The 20,195-nt window shown below is 42.3% G+C and overlaps 1 protein-coding gene across 2 annotated transcripts; it reads right to left on the reverse strand.

The window, feature by feature from the left end:
• Window positions 1-5,043: 5,043 nt before the first annotated feature.
• LOC115375546 (phospholipid phosphatase 3-like) lies at window positions 5,044-20,195 on the reverse strand. 2 transcript variants are annotated; one of them, XM_030074987.1, is made up of 6 exons: window positions 19,737-20,195; window positions 13,473-13,627; window positions 8,897-9,177; window positions 8,619-8,676; window positions 8,320-8,496; window positions 5,044-7,547 (listed from the first exon to the last, which is right to left on the reverse strand). In XM_030074987.1, the coding sequence occupies exons 1-6, from the start codon at window positions 19,876-19,878 to the stop codon at window positions 7,419-7,421; spliced, it is 942 nt and encodes a 313-aa protein (XP_029930847.1). In that variant the 5' UTR covers window positions 19,879-20,195; the 3' UTR covers window positions 5,044-7,418. The 2 variants fall into 2 exon arrangements, with proteins under 2 accessions (XP_029930847.1, XP_029930846.1); XM_030074986.1 differs by lacking the exon at window positions 13,473-13,627 and adding an exon at window positions 12,817-12,974 and having other exon boundaries at window positions 19,737-20,186.

The following is a 20,195-nucleotide window of genomic DNA, read 5'->3' on the forward strand; positions in this document are numbered from 1 at the left end:
TCCTAATTCTCCTTTCTAATCACCATGAAACACACTGTGAAACCAGAACCTGGTGAGTCCACCCAAATGGAATGCTACACAATAATTTAATGGCTGCATCTCTTCTGTTTCTCTGTAAGGTTGTTATTGCCAAATCCTTGACCTTCCCTCCCCTACTCTTCTCTGAGCATGTTGTGGTGTTAGAGATGGCTGGGGAGGAGGCAGAGTCCATTGACAAGATTCTTCTGTGGCCGTGGCTGTGGCTCTGTTCTACTGCAGCTTGGAGCTCGCTAGATAGGAGTCGAGTCCACCCTACGCTCCTCCAATGAATCAGACATTCCTGATGTTGGAGGTCAGCAGCGAGGGAGGACTACAGTTACAGACACATTGATGATTGTATGAAATATGGCTGGACTTGATTAGGTGATTTTTCTCCTAGTGTCCCGTGAGGGTTTTCTGTAAGTGATGTTTCTCCAGAGGCACATCGCCCGAACGGTTGCCACCGAGTGCCTGCTAAATGACATGAGAAAGAAAGCAAATGAGGTCAAAATCCTTTGGCAAGAACCCAAATGAAATACAGATTTGAGCAGTAATGAGTGTGGTACCTGAGATTTAAAGTTAACCACACAAGGAAAGTTATATCCTGTCTACCTCACTTTTTTTTAAGCTGTTTTTTTTTTCTTTGCCATTTTTCTATCCGGTCTCACACTTCCCACTCTGCCCTTTCTCTGATTGCAGGTTGAAAACACAAGGGGACCCGCTACTTACTGCCATTAGGTTGTTCACACAAACCATCAACATTTGCTCAACACTGCAAGTTGCATTAGCATTTTGTTATCTCTCTATTACTTCATCCCAAAGCCTGAGGAAACGTGAACCTTCCTCTGACGTTTTCTTTTAATTGTTGATAGTGCCAAGCGCAGCCAACCTCCACCTCTTCATCTCAGATGCCAAACAACATGTGGCATGGGAAGATAAAAAGCCCCGCTGGTGAGATGCAGCCATGCTGTCAGCAAATGGCTGCCAGTGCCAGGTGAGCATATGGAGAGCATCAGAACACGCTGTCTGCAATGTTTGATGAAGTCAATGTTTGTGTTCCGTCAGCAGTATATTCTTCTTGGCCCCTATCCCATGGGGCTCCTTCACACACATATGGAGGTAATTTGTTCAAATTCTTCAGCAGAGAAAGAAAAGAGGAGGGAAAAATGGCCTTGGGATTTTGGGGTTGGAAGTCAGTCTGAGAGGTTGCGGGACTGGGTGGGGGTGTGGAAGTGGTGGTGGTGGGGGGCAGGGGGAGTGGGGGGCTGCTGTGAGAAATGGCTTTTAAAGAGCTTTGAGTGAAATGTTACAGTGCGCATGGAGGATTTGTAGCCGGTACATGACTGTGACATCAAATGAAAAAGTGAAAAATATTTACAAAAACATGAAATATTGAAGTTGAAATATTTAAAGGGACAATTTGCCCAAAATACAAAACAGAAAGAAAGAAAGAAAGAAAGAAAGAAAGAAAGAAGAGGGTGTTTTCCCACATTCTCCTTGTGCAATCTATCCATCTAGTTTCTGTGTGAGGCTCAAAAAAGAAAAATGGATGTTTTTCTGTTTTGCATAGACTTGCACAAGAAGAAGCAGATTCCAAAAATGAGAGGTCTCAGGGATTCATTACCAGTTAATCACTGGCAAGTATGTAAAAACATTTTACAACAACAGGCTGTGCAAATATGCTCTAGCTCTATCAAGCCTTCATCAGGGTTAGCTGAGGAAGAAGAAGAAGACGAAGCAGCAGAAGCTCACCCTGACCTGAGACCACAAGAAAACTGTATCTCTTCCTTAAATTGAGGGCAGATAAATCCAGTTTGCCAGTATGTTCTTCAGCAGAAAATAGTTCCCAGCAAAATACTTCACTCCCAAAGACTGTTGGGTATTCATGTCATTGCTGTTTAGTGTTTTTTACTGGAAACATTACCAAATCACACAACTATCTGGATAGACAAATTCCAGGGTTATAAGTTAGGAGACATCTTTATTTTGCATTTTGGGTGAACTGTTCCTTTAATCTATGACCATGGGCACGGCACAAGAAGGCGTTTTGACTATTAGATGCGGTTCCATATCACAGCAGATATGTGTGACGTTGGGTCTCCATCCAGTTGGTTTTAGTCGCTGTGGCCAAACGGCAAGTGACTCTCCACATGGGGGAAGATGGTTGGAGGGTTTACTCTGAGCTGGAAGGGCTTAAGTTCAGCAAGGGGTTAATTCATCTTGCACCATTACAATCAAGCTTATCACTCTTTGCTCTCTGTGTGCACTTGGCTGGTTAGGGCTCAGTTTCACGGTCAGTGTAGCCCTTTCTAGGTCGGGCGTATCAGCGGCATGGAAGGCTGTGATGGCAGAGATTCGGCCTCCCTCTTGGTGTTGACATTCTCCAGACACAGGGGAGGGCAGAGAGAGAGAGAGAGAGAGAGAGAGAGAGAGAGAGAGAGAGAGAGAGAGAGAGAGAAAGAGAATGACTTACAGCTGTACTGCCAGATCCCCAAGTTACAAGGTCCTCCATGATTAAGGAGGTCTGGGCATTCATACAAAGCATAGTGAGTCAAAACTTTATGGCTATCATTAGATTTAGAGTTGCTCATATGAAATCATGCAGGGCGGTTACGTGTATTGTGCGGGGATGAGTGAAGGGCAAAGAAAGGGGACTTGCATAACACATCTATGGCTCGCTGTCTCCTCCTTGCTTTTGTTTCAAACCCGTTCAAATAAAACATTTACAATGACCAAACAGCCTCGTGAAACAAGAACAGCGAGGGATGGCAGATGTGGTGTGGGTTCATGTGTGTGTGTGTGTGTGTGGGTGTGTTTTCAGCCTGATGATGTCTGACACCTCTAGGGACCGTTTGACAGCGTGCCAAGACAAGAAAAACTCTCTGAAAGTCCACGAACTTGGCACGGCTCGCAGCCAGAGGTCTGCGGGGAACACCAGCCCTCATCATGGTGCCCTGTGAATAAAAAAAAAAACAAGTCCAGCAGAGTTGTAATGAGGTCAGTTATCAGCCAGTGCATGTGTGGGTGTGCCTCGCTTCCCCTCGACATCCCCCATCCGTCATGGAGTGCAGAATGACCTCAGCAACTACTGGCAGTAATGTCATGTGGCGTCAGGCTTTGTGAGAGGTACCGAGTCGAGTGAAAGGAGCTGACAGGCAAATCTTTCTGATCTATAGACTCTCTGGAGCGGTGAACTTTCCCCTTATTCCTCCCATTTTATGTTCTCCTCCGGTTCTTGTTCTTTTTCTTCTCCTTCTACTTCTTGTTCATCTTGTTCTTGCTCATGTTCACCTTGTTTTTCTCCTTCTTCCTCTTCTACATCACTCTTCCACATCTGCTTCTTCTTCTTGTCCTCTTCTTTTTTCTTCTTTCCCTTGTTCTTGTTGTATTTCCTCTCCTTCCGCTTCCTCTTCTTCAACTTGTGCATGTTCTTCTCCTCTGCCCTTATCACAACCCAGTTTTCCCAGCAAACATCAGAAATTAAAGATTACTGCTCTCACATAATCACTACAATACTACAGCGCCACAAAACTGCCAAAAACAACTTGCACACTGTAAAAACAGGCATCTCAAAGGATGCATCAAACCCACGCAGTAAGCCGTCTAATTTGCTGGTTTTATCTCAAAATACACCAGATTTAGTTATTTAACTGATGACAGTTGTGCCTCAACACAATCTTAGTGGCAGTGGTGGTGGGATGCAAGGTAGACAAGAAAGAGAAACCATTGCTGTCACTTCAGAGAAACCACAAGAGTGCTACAGAGCGATGTGCATGAGAAGAATTTGTAAATCACAGAAGGCAAGAACTCAACACACATAATTGGGGCTAAATTGCTGTGGGAAAACACAACATTTTTTTTTTCAAACCACATGAAAAGGATTTCATTATTTGAATGCTAAGTGCGGGTGATCAAGGAAGTCTTTCTTCATCTCAGTGAAGGAAAAGTTTTAGAGTTGTAAAATCTGCGAGTCTCTGCCATTTGTTGGTCTGGTGCATACTAAAAATATACTTGGCATTCAGCCCCTATTGCTTTCAATTACAGCGGAGGATATCTTTGAGAAAATCTCGTGCCATTGAGTTAGAGTGGAGTGGGTCAGTGCTGGTTCACAAAGATAAACATGATGTCAAACCTTTGGCTCTAGACATGAACATTTTTCCGAGGAGAGCAAATGCCATCGGCTTTAAAGGCACTGCCATGTTTGGTAGTGCCTTTAATTTTACTTTTAATTCTCACCTTTATTTAATCGCTTAGATCACAACTGCTGCGTGTTTGCTTTGGCGCTGGAACGGGAAAGAAAGAGATGGAAAGGATCTACCCGGGAATACTGTGGGTGGGCAACAAGTGGGCAAAAGGTTAATAGCCCAAACATATGCCACAGTGTACACATACTCTGTAGGGTGTTGTCTTGTGGCCAATTAAGACAACAGCAACACGGGAAACAGTCATTTGTCAGAACTAGTCATAACACAAGGCAACTGCATTGTACATGCTAGTTTAGTGGCATATCACCCCTGGTGTGGTCATAAAAACAAAACACATTTCGTAGCTTATTAAACTAATCAAGTCTAAGCTGCTTCTGGGCACCGTGCCTGATCCACAGTGAAATCAATCAGCTTAAAGGATACCATGTGAATGTACTGGCCCAAAGCACAGCTCATGATATTCTGGCATATAACACTGATTTGGAGCAACCTGTAAAAGATTTATATAGCGCAGAGACGAAAGTGTTGTATTAAGATAATACACACACACTGCTTCTAAGCCTGCCACTCTGGCATAGTCGGTATGCATGGTCTATATTATTCCAGTTGGCCATTGGGGAGAGGGGTTAAAACCTGGAATGCACACTATTTCCCCACAGGAAACTGAGTATGGAAGTTAGCCCCACACCCAGATCGCTCCATCACACGCAGAGTCTGCCAGCTCGTGAATTATAGTTTAAACGTTTGAGATTCTCCTCTATTATATATGACACCTTTCAAAGATATGAAACACTCCCCTAAAAAAAACTTCACAATATGCTGGTCTTCATCTTTTAAGTTTTATTACGACACTTCATCTTTGATACATGTCTTACATGTTCATTGTACAAAACTTCACACAAGACAATACAAAAATACTGAAAGACATTTTTTTAATAAAAATGTAATGGAGCTGTTTGCCTTGAGAACTTTTTTTTTCTTCATAAAACATTTAATATTCACAAGTTGTCACTTCACTGCATGACATCTGCCAAGCATTGCCTCTTCAAGCAGCACGTTTGACATTTACACAGGTCTCAAACACATTGAAGTCATAGTGGACATTTCTTCAAGAGATAGATATACATGATACAGTATTGTAAATGATATTGTAGCACACAGAGTTCACGGATGCTGTATATAAATTTCTATGACAGTTATGGAGAAAGAGCAGGGCTAGGTTCCCTTGTGAGCATCTTCAAACTAAGACCATCTTTTGTCTGCATGAGTTACAACTGTGTTGAGATGATCTTGGCGCCTAGATGCTTTTGAGCAGTGGTTTTTAACCAGCACAATGAGATACTCAGGCCTTCCAAGATTTTGCTGAAAGGATGAGAATGATGATTTCATGCAAACAATGAACTGAATAATTTTTCAGACACAATAAAGTAGCAACTCATTGCAAGACCTCTTGTATTGTCATACAAATCTTTGTCAGACAGGCCTTGTTCAGACTATCAGCCTAAATCTGATTTTTGCCATTTATTCAGAATGGAGACATATTGAACAAAAAACTTAGAAGCTCGCAACTCAGCTTATGTCCGATGTGTACGTAGATTGATTTCTACTGATGTGTCTCAATCTGACCGCTCTGGCTACTTCAGACTGTCCTTAGTGTCTCTTGCAACACGATGCACAACAGTGTTATCAAGTACGGAGTATGAGAATAAAAAATGGAAACCCGACCATATATCCTTCACTGCTGATATTGCCTGCTGTGAGATGAATTCTGCACTGTGGTTTGACACATATAAGGTGTGCATTTCCATGTTGCGACTTTCCGTTTTACTCCAGTCAGTCAGTCCAACAGATTGACTGCCAGATCGGATTTGAGAAACAAAACAGATTTTCCTGCAGTCTGAACAAAGCCTTTGTCGAGCGAATCAGTCTTTCAACGTGCCAGAAAGCTACATTGGCATTTTATTGTTCTGCAAAATTGTGCACTGACTTAAAAAAGCTAGGCAACCACTGCTTCAGGAGGTCCCTGTCTTGATGGTGAGACTACATAAGTGGCTGTGTAGAATATATCACAGCGATCTCTCAGTGAAAAGAATCATCAATATGATTAGTAACAGTATAAGAATAATGATCAGCTATTTTCCACAGTGTTCCTCTCTTGGGGTTTATGTGTCTGTTGGAGCAGGTGCACAATCTCTGTTTGAAGGAAGGCACACTTGCAGGCTTTAAAACACTGAAACATAGACACAACATTAAGACACACTGGCACATGGACAGAAAGGCCTATGTACCCACCCAAACCCACACACACACACTCACATATGTCTGCAAATCCACACACACACAAGCACTCACACAGACACACACACAAGCAGTCACTCTCACCTAACACTTGTGAGCACCCGTCTGGTACATATAACAGACAGTTATTTCATTAAATGGCTCAGTGGGGGCTCGTCCTAGCCAGCAGAAAGAGGCCCTCATCCAACATATACGCCCTCACTGTTTTTTCCCCCACCTACTGTAACTTCTCTATGTATTTTCTACGCTAAACTACATTGTGGACAGACTAAATACAAGAGGACTGCTTACAAAGCTTTCCAAAAGCTTCACTTTAAGGTCATTCAAGTGGTGACAATCAGTACTGAGTTTGGATAAAATAGTGCTATAAATCAAACATAAAATGCTTACTTATCTTAATAAAACCAAAAATAAAACAAAAGGAAACATCCTTCCTGAAATCAAGGAATTTGTTCTGTCGTTCATGATTTTGACGTATCAGACGCACAGTGAGTGAGTGGTGGTAATTTTAGTGCAACCTCCATGTTGGCTGCAGTTGTTGCGAGACGCATGGGCAGCTTCACACCTCATTATGTTTCAGACTTGTCCATGGATTAACCTAGACTGGACATCTGCAATTAGGAGAATCTCCACGACGGATTTCATAGCAACTGCAGTAGAGGGACAGATATTCCTGGAGTTAAAAAATACAAGAGGAGAAGCATCCTCTCTTTTCCACATTAAAATGTCTGAGAATAAAAATGAACATTTCCATTGAGATTGTGAAACCTGCTCATGTGCGTTCATGCCTTCTGCCGTCCTCCCTCCTGCTCTCTGGAGCTCATCCAGTCTCGGTCAGTGGGTGTAGCAGTGATTCAAATGGCACAGGTCAGGATATATACAGTATGCAGTTCTACTTTATGCCATGATGAGATGGTTGCTCCGTTCTCTCATGTCCGCTGAAGGAATGAGATCTTTCTTGACTGGAGTTGGCAATATAGTGGAACGTCTGCCTTTGGGTTTGAACAAGTCTGATACAAAGAAAACCTGTGGGAGGGATAGGAAGAATCAGATTCAGTAAGCCTCAGTAAGAATCTGCATGAACAACTGAATTACAGGATTACAGAATTACAAAATTATCAGTCTTCTGCTGCCAACAACTATACATATATAGAAATTTGTCTTCAGAGATTAATAGCATCCACAGTGTAGGACAAACTCACATATACTGCAACATATAAAGGACTACTTTACTTTTCTCTTGCCTGCATAAACAGGAAACAAGAGTTTTATTACATGTTTTAATGTCCAGTTTTATTATACACTCTTTTATGTTTTCCCCCAGGTTGTCTTGACGTACTGCATTGCCCCGTCAAAAAGAGAGCTCATAATCTCAATGACACTCATGTTACTATGGACCAAACACTAAACACATGACTCCACATAGTTATACTGAAGATTCAATATTCAGTAATGAGGAGCACGTTTGTCCTTTAAATCAGGCCAGGTTAAAAAAAAAAAAAAAAAAAAAAAAAAAAAAACATTACATACAATACATTTTTTTTTTTTGTTTTGAGGATATTCATTAACACTGTAGTCTTGATGGGGACCATACAAAACAAACACAGTATGTAACACCAATCCAATGCAGCAGATTTGCACAACAGATCAAACTGAATAATGGCTGATCAAGAGCTCCATTTACAAAATATTTCCCTTTTACATGAGGGCAAATGACAGTTTCCGAGATCATTTATTCAGATGCTAAAATTCTTTGATCTTGCACAATATAATATTGCAACATAATCAGACTACTCACTATGCAGTAGGCCACCAGGGCTCCCTGTGCAAAACCTGCCAGGACATCAGTGGGGTGGTGCTTGTGGTCGGAGACACGGGACAAGCCGGTATAGAAAGACATCATAATGAGCGTGAACTGGGTCAGGGGGCGCAGCAGGCGGGCACCATGCCAAGTGAAACGAGACTGCAGGTAAAACTGAAGAAGAGACACAATGCCATGTTAAATATATGGGTTTTTATAGTGTGTACTCATGTATAGTACCGTGGAAGATACAGTATGTGTCCATGATTTAAAAAAAAACAACAGCGGCAACTTACCACCAGATAAAGCATCGTGTACATGGAGAAAGATGCATGTCCAGAGAAGAAAGACTTTCTGTGGGGAACAGAGGACAATCACCATTTTTCACTTAACTTATTGAATTGAGTAAAAATACATCTTCAAACTACATTTTTTAAAATGTATTTTTGAGAAAGTTAAAGGTCAGTTCAGCAAGCTCTTGAATGACACAAGTGGAATAGCCACTGAGGCTTGCAAGTATTTGATCTCATATATTTTAAACATTTTGAGAAGTTTTGGAGATTTATTGCCATACCTTGCCTCCTGAACTTTGCTCTCTGAGCCCTGACACTGGTAGTCAGTGATGTAGCCCAAGGAACAATTAATGGTGGAGAAGTCCGGCTTGCACACATCGAGGAAGTGGGGACGCAGGCGACCCACCGACACCTTGGCAATGTCGGTGAAGGACTGGCTGATGGCACAGCCGAAGATGAACACTCCCACCTGCTTGTAGAAGGCAGAAATGTAGGGGTTCCCCACAAAAGACTTGGACCCCTCGTTCAGAAAGTGAATCCTGTAGCTCTCTCCAATGATGATCTGATAGGACAGAGGGGACAATGAGGTAAATGCCATGAAATGTTAGACAGGAAACTTTAATATCAGGTGAACATAGCTGACTGAAGACACAACTGTTTTTCATATTAAACAACGCAAGGTTCAGAAAATTATAATGTGTCACAAGTGATAATTCTCTTAGAAGAGGTAATTTATGTTTGTATGCAATTATCTGTGCCATTTTACTTTTTTGACAATTAAAAAACAGCAAAGAAATGTGGGCAAATGTGTTCACCATGCAAAGTTTTGTGAATGTGGGTAAATAAAACACTGTCTGGCGCTGCCGATTGACGTGAACAGTGCACTTTGGGGGATGTGGATAGCAATAACTCACTACAGCTGTTCAAGCTCAAAATCCCTTCCCAACCCCCCCTCCGTAGTCTTCCAGCCACTGACAAATGAAAGTGGGGGAAAGAGCAGAGAGAAGGGGGGTATGGAGGAGTGAGGGGAGGGGGATTAGAGGGGAGCGGGAAGAAGGCAGGTTGGAGAGTAAGGGGAGTATGGGAACAAGGAGAGAGTAAGAAAGGGACAGAGAAACAGAAGAGGAGGAGGAGGGTAAGTGAGCGGACAGGATGGGGAGGGAGAAAGAGGAGTGGAGTAAGTGGGAGGGAGAGCACAGCGAGCGGGGGAGGCACCGCTGGTTCTAATCAGCAGAAACGCTGAGCTAGGCGACGTGTCTGATTTTGGTGGCCAGACTCCGCCAGGCGCACATCGGGGGCACGTTTGTTTTTCACCATGTCGACTGGGTGTTTTCGTGCTAGTATCTCAGGTTCATCAGTCATTCTTGTGAGGAGCGCAGGAGTAAGTTTGAGAAACACATTCTGCGAGGGGAAAAGTCCTCGGCGAGATTTAACAAGCTGATAGAGAGTGAGTTGTTTCCCCCATTCAGGCCTTTAGAGCCAGCCTGATCCAACCCAGCTGCCTTCACGGGAGAAAGAGAAAGGGAGAAACACATCTGGTTTCCCTTGTGTGAGAAGATTAACTGTGTGAATGAATGAACTGGCATTGTAGGACATGTAGCTGTTATACCGTAACCTCAGATATAATCACTGCTGAACAGGGTGTCTTGCGGCTTTATCATAGAAGTCTAATCTAAAAAATGATAGCATGTAAACCCAAACACTCTCAAGAGAGGGTGTTTACTTCCCTCTAAAAGAAAAGAATCAATCAACATAATGGCAATTATAAGGGTTGTGGCCTCTGGTGCCCATGTTTCTCAGCTTCAGTCAGTGGGAAATGAAGCACTAAACAATCTAATGTTGGTGTTTCCTGGTTCAGAAAACACAACGTTGGGCCAAAAAGCTCAAGGAGGGGGTGGATGGATTTTAAAGTCACATACGGCCAGGGGAAAATGAGAGCTCTGGCAAAGTCGTCTTGTTTTGGGCCCTCACCACAATTCCACCCCACCAATTACAGTATTTGACCGAACAACCATTGCGTCAACCATAATTACACAGGGCCAGAGCTCCTTCTCACCAAGAAAACCCTTGTGGCCCCAAGCCCTCATAGTAGTCTGCTCTCCAGGAGGAGGGCATTACAGGCTACAGGAGAGCTGATATAGAATTTCCTCAATGGGCTCTTGGGCAAGGCACCTTCCCTCTATTATGGTGCAAAGGGGCTGACCAGGTGACAACTGCACAAACCACTGTAATGGAGAGCAGCTGCATGGACGAGCTACACACTTAAATTGAATCTGCAAATGAGGTTGACCCTTAACAGATAGAGCCACAAATATGCAGAGGTTCTACTTTTTAAATGATCACTTCGCTGTTGCCCTTTTGATTGATCCTGAATTGGAATTATATGTAAAATGGCACAGTATTAATCAAGCCCTGCTGCAGGGTGTGTGCAGCTCCTAAAAGAGCTGTTGTGCTCGATGTTGACATCTCAACACATGAGACAAGCAGTGTTATGGGGTGCGGTTGTAAAAAGCATATTCTAGCAATAGATCCTCACTGTTCTCCCTGTGGATTATAACAATCTGAGGCAATCAACACTTAACCCCTGCTCAAGTGCCTTGATCAGCTGAAGCATTTTAAGCTCCCAGTGGAAAGCCTCTGAAAAAGGCAAACTGGGGAATGCTGCTGACTGGCTAAAATGAGGTGTAAACACTTGGACGGGCTGATAGGACAGGTATGGGTGGATCTATGTAAGATAAACTCAGTTTGAGTTAAAGGTCAGAGAAGGAAATGGTGACTGTATTTGTGTGTTTCCAGTGCATGAATTCATTTGTGTGCTTGTGCTTGTTTTGGGTGCATAGGGAATAAGAAAACAGACTGTAACTCTAACTTAGATGGATACATTTTTCATAATTGAAAAGTGCTGTGTGCAACGTTTTAACACCAATAAGGCAGTATAATATTCATTTTGAAACAATATGTTATTAGCTGAGAACAACCATGGCAGGAGATAATATGTGGTGTGTAATTATGGAATAGATTAGCAATGGAGTTAAAGCAATGTTAAACATGACCCAGTTTTAAAAAAAATGTACAAACACATGATATTCACGAGGTACAGGGATGAAGAAGGGGTCTGACAGTCAGCAGGCATTCACAGGGATTATTGTGTTTGTCTGTAAATAACAACTGGAAATATGTAAACAGTTAGATATTGGTATGTGGGTGTATTTATTTATGTGGGGGTATAAACATATACTGTATACTACATAATATCATATATTTATATATATAAAAGAATAACTACTTATTATGGCTATGATAAGTAATAAGGTTATGTATGATACTATCACTTACATTCTATTTAAACAAAGTTAAGAATCTCTAGTCTGTATAAATAATAGGAAGCTGAATAATTATTCATCATTAACTGATGGAGAAGGGGTGGGATTCAACAAATTTGCGAATTTCTCCCCACTCCTTTTCGAATATGTATGTGTTCTGATAATTTCATTTTCCTTCTTCTTTTCTTTCTGTTTGAGCTGTTCATGGTTGGAAACTATTTCATTTTCTCTCTCTGCTTGTTTTTTTTTTTAATATTCTCTTTCCTTTTACATGTTTGAAATAAAAATAAATAAAGATAAAATAAATTACCATAAAGAAATGAAACCTGGCCGCTAAACTGTGTTGCAAACCACTGGGTTGGATTTCATGTGATTTCTGCTGCACTGCTTTAACGCAGAAAGCAGCATTGCTTTACGACACAAACAGGAAGAGAGTACTGCTCTTCCTTTGCAGATGGAGTATCTTGGAATAAAACTTCCTCCAACATGTTTTCACCTTATGGGACAAGAAGTAACAGGGGATTTATGGGAAATGTGGTCTTAAAAGCACGTACACCGGCATGAGACAGAAGATATCAATCATCTCCATGTGCGGATTTGTTTACAGTAGTTATAGCAGGGTAACACAATTAATTGGACATACCGATGTTTAAAAATGCTGCACATAGCACCTTTAAAAGTCATATCAACAAATTAAAGGCTAAATTACCAGCACAGCATTTCTATAACCCCAGTCACATTATCATTAGTATACCAAGAGGATGGGAACCACTGTGGTCGGTATCTAGCATGTGCTGTCAGTATTGGTGCTGGTAGTGATCGTGAAGCCCACTGAAACGTGGGAGGTGATGATGGCATTAGTGAGTGAGGTGACTTACAGACAGGATGGTGATAAGAATGCCAGCAGCGCAAAGCACACCATCGCTAATGGTGTCTCCATTTTTGGCCGGGTACTTGATGGACTCGTCATCGCAGTAAAACCCTCGACGGTAAGGCTGAACAGCGCTAGTCTCAATGACCAGGAAAGGCAGGCCGGCTAGTGTGAAGAAGCGGTGGGGCACAGAGGAAAAGAAGGGAGTGGGGTTGGGTGAGGGAGAAAGATAGAGGTGCGGGTTAATAGGCAATCTTAGAGATCGAAGGTACGAGCGAGAGGCAACAAGGGAGCGATTGTGACTAACTCAATCCATTCTGTGGCTTTTCTTTGTATTTCATGGTTTGTTCTCAAGTCAGTGGTGCTGATGTCTTTTGAGCAGACCTTTGACATTCCCTGAGGGGCTTCCAGAGTCCTCAGCAAAATGAGGGATGGGTGAATTTCATTATAATCGAGTTCACAAGAAACTACTAAGGTCTTCAGTTCAAAGAAGGTCAAATTGGGGTTCCAGAGTATAATAAAGTTTGAAAACCTGTGCCTTAGTGTCTTTTCAACAGTGTGTTTGGAATCTACAAAGCAACCATGTAATTCAGCCTTTGAATGGATGGAGAGCACCCCAAAGCATCATCCCAGGTTCCCTTGCTGTACCATGCCAGGACTTACTGAGGCCACGGGCACAGTGAAGCCCACGGCGGCAAGAACGGTGTTGGACACTGTGCTGCCCTTATAGGGAAGCCTGATGGTGCTGTCATCACAGAAGAACCCTCTCCGGTAAGGCGGGAAGGGAGATTTATGCAAAAACACAGCAACAAGCAGCACTGTACAATTGGGACACACACGGACACATTTCAGATCGCTCTTCAACTCAACAGACACATCAACAGGCAGACAGAGCACAGGATGGACATTGACTTCAAATACATAATACATTGTGTGAATTAAGACAGCTTCAGAGTTACTAGGGTTTTTTTTTTTACTTTGACAGAGCAAGGCTAATGACTCCCATAGACTTCAAGTCTTTATGCTAAGCTAGCACAGAATGCTACCCATAGGAACTGAACCACTGGATGTACAGAGGTGAAAATGGCATCAAACATTGTGTCTCAGTCTGGGTAAGTCAGAAAAAGGGTATCCATGACTGAGGGTCGACTAAAGTGAGGACCCTTAAGAATTAGCTGACAAAAACTGTGGGATAACATGGCGACATCATGGTGAAAGACACTAATGACACTTAATTTGATGGCTGAGTGTACATGATTTGCATCGTTGGACCAACTCACTGATGTGCTTTTAACACGTTTTTTTTTTTTTTTTTTTTTTTTTTTTTTTCAGTTGGGTCTAAATATTTTCGCTTCAAATGACCCATGGAAATGACCCACCTTTACTCAGTTACCAAAAATGAGACTAGCTGTTGAGATAAGAAAATGAGCATATCTCCCTGAAAAAATACTAAATTAAATTTGTGGAAATAAAAAAGCAAAAATCAATCACTGTTTGACTTCAGTGAACCATTCATGCTCAGAAGAGCATAAACTGACTTCAAACAGGCCGAGTTAGCAGTAAAAGGGTTGGATGTGTCATGTTCATAAGGGAATCCATTGCAGATAACTAACACTGAGAAAAAACATCACCCTATCAGTATCTTCTTCTCCTTTCCTGCAGAGGCTTTCAACAGCACTTAAAAGGCCCACTTTAAGATGCCTGGAGGGTGTCTGTGTCCGATCAATTTTGTGTCTTTCGCCACTTTAAGTGGTATAAAGATCTGATTTATCTCCTTAACAACACAGAGTGGGAGCAAATAAGATGCAAGCCAAAAGGACAGCTTATTTTCATTCACACCAAAGACACCAAAGGATGACTTAGAAATTGGAGCGTTGAAGTGGTACCCAGGAGAGGCCTCAACCCTCTGACAGAATTTGGAAAACATACTTTCAAATCACTTCAAAGCAGCATTTAACTGATGCTGGCGCTTTGAAGTTGGTCTTTGAATAATTCTGCGATGTGAGAATACAAAGAAAAACAAACATCTGCGATCTCTCTTTCCTACACACTTTGTTTCTCCCTCTGTCTCTCGGGGGTAAAAAACCGCTGGGGTGTGGAGGTCAGCGCCGGGTGGGTGCTGCTGAGAGGGGCATGATTCCTCAGACCAAATGTCAACACAAGCCCCAGTTGCTGAGCCCCCCAACCCCTTACAACCACATACACACTCATACACAAACACAGCAGACTGGCCTTTGAAGGTCCAGCTGGGTTAAGATCAGGTTACAGTCTAGCACTGCTGTCTGATGGGAACTCCAGAGCGCTGGCTTTCCCCTCACATCCAGCAGGATTCACATTAGTTTTCATTCTCATTCTCCAAACAAATCAGCTCCGAGGCATCTTTGGTGGGAAGAGAAACAGCAGGGCGATACTTGTTAGAATTCTGAAATTGTGAAAATATACTTTCAAGTGCGCTAAATCCCGGCTGTCTGATCCGGGCAGTTTGCTTGGCCCCAGCCACGAAGGAACCCATACAGGCATTCCAACACACAACACTGGGCTTGGCAACTTTGGCTGCTCTAAATGCTGATGCAAGGCAGTGGAAATTAAAAAAAAAAAAAAAAAAAAAAAATAGAAAAATACAGATGGCTCTCACTGCAGGGGCTGAAGGCGGTGAATGTGAAATACGTTAACCCCAGAGACCTGACCCCAGTGACCGCCTCTAAACACATTCACAGACGCAAGACTAACTGAGGGGCCTGGAAGGACAGAGAAAGGGAAAGAGAGAGTTGGCAAAGGGGGGAGTGACAAAATAAAGTGCAGATGTCCAAAGCCTTTAAGGAAGCTGCACGGGTCAGGTGCCTCCAACAGCTGATAGGAAGGCCAGAAATAAACAAAACAAAACAAAAAAAAAAACCTTGCTGAGAGCTGTGACCACAACGAGACACTGTCAGGTCCTGTTTTCCAGACATTCAGCTGGTTTTTTCTTCTCCTCCACGCCCCAATCGCCTCCCCTCAGCCCTCCGACCCCTTTCCATCCGTCGAAACCGTGCAGCATCAGCACTGAGAAAAGCATCTTGGGATTTCCCCTCCTACCCTCTTCCTCCCTTCCCGCTTCTGACAGCCTGAAGAGGAGGGGGAGGAAAAAAACGAACCCAATTGTGTCTTTCTGCCAACAATGCGGGTCAGGAGGCGTGGGCGTGTCTCGGGTTGATGTTTAGCTCGACATCAACCTGAAGACAGAAGAAGCTGTAAACAAAATGTCTGGAGAGAGATGAACAAGTGAGTTTTCTCTCACTAATATCAATATCAGGTGTTTCCTACTCTGCTCTGCCCTGAAGTTGTTTGCTGAACAATCAGCTAGGGAACACTACCAGGCCTTTTATATGGAATAATAAAACACTCTAAATAGAAAAAGATGTTGACTTTGTCAGCAAATACTTGAGCGTCGCCTCACATCAAACTATAGCACGAAACTTATTATTAAGAACCGTTAGCTACAATTTCCAAAGGCTTTCCCCTTTTGCATTTCTTCCAGTTTAACATTGGCAGTGTCATGTAGCTGCATACGCGGAAACTAGAACCAATGTATAACCCTCACGTGGAATTACATCCCACCGTATTTTGGAGGCATTTGTCAAAACACCGAGTGTGACTATTAAAATAAACAGACGCACATTTTCCACTTGCTGGCATTGCTCTGTCTCTCTGTCGCTGGCGTACAAATGTATACATGTCTGAGGCAGTTGGGGTGTACACACATACACACACACGCAGTTGTTTTCACTCGCACCCGCATGAGCATGGCAGCAGCGCCCACACAACCTACTCCCTGTCTGTCTGTCAGTCTGGGCTACAGCAAAAGTCAATTCCTATGCTCTCATAGTTCCACTTGGGAAGGGAAACCAGGTCAGCCTGCTTGGGGTAAAGAAATCCCATTTGCATTGAATCATTGCTGCCTAAAACTCCTACTGAAATTCAAGCCTTTATGTACCTATCATCAGTAATCCTTAGTACTCGGGAGCGATTTTTTTTTTTATTATTCCCTCTATTATTTTAATTTTTTAAAAGAAAAAGAGCTACATATGGGGCAGTCTGCAGATCAAATTCAGTACACATGCTGTATATGTTCCTCTTCCACTCATGCAGCCTATAATAAACAACCCCAAACATATGAATATTTCATTTAAACTCATAAACATGGCTGTGCATGCTCACACATGCATATGTATTAGTAGTGGCAGTTCATCTAAATTTCACTTCCCTTAATAACTGAGAGGGTCGCTCGGAATACCTGTTTTCCAATCTCTCAACTTTCTTAAAAAAAAAAAAAAAAAAAAAAAAAGTTAAATCTGTGTATTTCAGTCAACATTTGGTTGACATTATTTCATATGAAACTGTCTTTAGTGATATAATAAAATGTAAAATGTCCTCCATCTCTGTCAGTTTCTTTTGTTTGGATCATGGTGAAAGATTTGAGTTGTGTTTTACAAAGGGAATGTTTTTGTTTTATCTGTCAAGTTTTTGTGATGAATTTTTGTTTCTCCAATGAAAGCATATATTTTGTGACTTACACATCAAGGTGGGGTGGGCACTTTTCTGTGACACAAAAATAATCAGTTAAAAATCTCAGCATCAGCTTCTGCTCCTTGCATACTGCATCCTTGGTAAGGGCTGCCCAGTGCTGTCTTATTTGCACTGTAAAGCTCTGACCCAATATTGCTGTTTTACATGGCACAGCACCTGTTTCAAGTTGAGATTGTGCTTGTATTTATAATTTATAATTTATAATCTCCCAAAATGTTAAGAAAACCTACTCCCACATTGTTTTTTCAGTTTCCTGGCTCAAAATGGAGATCAAAAAGAGGTCTGTGTTACACCATTCCTTGAAAAAAATATATAGGTGCTAGTGTGGCTGATTAAGCCCTCCCTCCCCCTCCTTCATGTTCAACCAGGGAAAAACCACATGGAAACATGATAAGACGATTAACTTGAAAACCTGAAAGCCACCTGAAATGGCTTAATGGCAAACTGACCCTGGTTACTTTGCGAGAGTTCAAGCAACAAGCACAATCACAGCTTTCCACTTCCCTCGGCACTTAGCCTCAGCAATAATGTGACTGAGTTGCATCAAACATAAAATCAGGCTGAAATTCTGTTTTCTGTGGCACTGATGGTCTATTGGGAGAGATGGAGAGAGAGAGAGAGAGAGAGAGAGAGAGAGAGAGAGAGAGAGAGAGAGAGGGAGAGAGAGATTCCAGGGAGAAGCAATACTACAAGTGCAATCAGTGTGTGAGAATGGAGGAGTTGTTGTTATTACCAGAAAGTGCCCACCATTTCCTCCTTGTGGTCACTCCCCTCTAACCACATCTTCAGCCAGAAAAAACACCGCTGGTTTGTTGACAAGCTTTCTCTGTGGGCATACACGCACACACCGGCCAAAACATGGGGCTTTACCCTCCACATGGATCCCCAAGACGGCTCACTGCTGGTTTTGTTTGTAGACTGTATTATATCATTCGTTTCTATGATTGACTGTTGATTACGGCCCTTTGATAAATGCTTGTGATGAAGCAGGAAGGGGCTGTATGAAAGGCTAGGTATCCTCTGGGAGTTTGATATCATGGTATGGCTTATCTGCTGTTTTTTCCTGGGTTTAAAGACTGCACTACAGCAGAGGGATGCAGTTTTTTTCTTTATTTACTCATTTGCCTGTTATGTTATTTACCTCTACATAATTACTCATCATATCCAAATTATGTGTGTATATATCCTATAAACGCACCAATGGTCAGGTCATCCTTACAATATTGACGTATCTGGTCAAAGTTTTGATTTTGTCCATAGAGCAAAGAGCTACTTGGCTCATCAGAAAATGTCACCTACAGGCGTGTGTTAACATAACTTGGTTTCAAATTGCTAATTGCATTGCTTACACGGCCTTAAACAAGAATGTCTAAAGTGGCACCAAACTGATTGGAAAGATATAGTAACACTAGAGAAAAAATAACAATCAAAGAAGAAGTGAGCTGTCAAAACATCAAAGGTTTAGTTTGGCCCCAAGAACCAGAGGACCTTCAGCATGACAGTTTTTTTTTTTTTTCCCCCACTCTCAATAATTCACCAGCCCAGTGTTGTGGCTTAAGAACAACACGAGAACCCCCAATACACACACACACACACACACACACACACACACACACACATACACACACGTCTGACCTTTTCACCACTTTCCTTTAATTACTCCACACATGCAAATATATTATGCCAGATGTCACTTCAAGAGAATTCCTGGCTGGTGTGAGGAATGCTTGACATGCTGGAAAATATAATAAGGAGTCAAAGGGAGAGGTACAGGTGTGGGTGGCGGCCCATGAAATACATCCCTCCTTGGGGCAATTTATTAATTACAATTTCCCCTTTGGCAGCACATTTTTTAAGTTGTACCTTATGTAAGCCCATGAGAGGGGATGAGAAACTGTTAACTTAGAATAGAAATGTGGTTTAAGAACATTTGCACAGCTGCAAACGCCATTATTTGTTCCTTTTTTTTAGCTGTGGAGTGAGTTTGTGAGCATTTAATACATCTGAGTGCTTAAAATGTTGGGCCAATAAAGGCGCTTTAACAGCAGATAAATTCCCTAGAAAAAGAACTATATTAGCTTGTAATACACTTTATAAGGATACAATATAAATGTGACAGAAAAACAGCAGGGAATAGGCTGTGCAATATTATACAGCATGAATTGATACCATAAAACTTCCATAAAGTATTAAATTAACACTATTGATTACCACAGAGATGATGAAACCAGAGATAAAAGATAAAATAAGTGAATTAAACTTGCCACTGCGCTTCAAAAGTCACTGGAGGAACATTACAGAGTGCATAGTAAGTAAGTGCACACGCTGCAGACTGTAGATGGCATGCAGTGGGACTCTTACCGAGGAACAAGCAGAACAGATCCACTCCGACCAGCAACTTTCTCCTGCTGTTGTCTTTACAGTTATTGTTGTTCAGTGAACTCCCGCCGTTCCTCGTCTCTGCTGCCATCGTTTTCTCACAGGATATCAAACAGCGTTGCATTTAAAAATATGTTACTTTTCCCGAGTCTAAGGAAAGAAAAACACGGTAACAAATAACAAACAGCGCTCTGTTGGTGTCTGCCTAATGTCAGAGCGCCTGTTACTGCGTGAATCCCCACTTGTGAGGAGTAGTCGTGCAAGGCAGTGGTCTGCTATCGGAGAGATGATGCTTAATGAAAATGTACAAACTCCACTAAGTCCTGTCTTTTCTCACACAATCACTGCTCCCTTTCCTCTAACTTCTAAGTGATCCTTGCGCGTTTCTTGGGGCAGCAAAGTGTGTGGCTCCTAAGACACCCTTCCAAGAAGACCACTCCT

The sequence above is a fragment of the Myripristis murdjan genome, chromosome 17, assembly GCF_902150065.1.
Source record: "Myripristis murdjan chromosome 17, fMyrMur1.1, whole genome shotgun sequence".
NCBI classification, from domain to species: Eukaryota; Metazoa; Chordata; class Actinopteri; order Holocentriformes; family Holocentridae; genus Myripristis; species Myripristis murdjan.

Coding starts and splice junctions, on each gene's coding strand:
- LOC115375546 (XM_030074986.1), bottom strand. CDS start 19,878: ATGCAACGCTGTTTGATATCCTGTGAGAAAACGATGGCAGCAGAGACG. Junction 12,975..19,736: donor TCTGTTCTGCTTGTTCCTCG/GTAAGAGTCCCA, acceptor TCTTCACACTAG/CCGGCCTGCCTTTCCTGGTC. Junction 9,178..12,816: donor TTCTTATCACCATCCTGTCT/GTAAGTCACCTC, acceptor CTGTCCTATCAG/ATCATCATTGGAGAGAGCTA.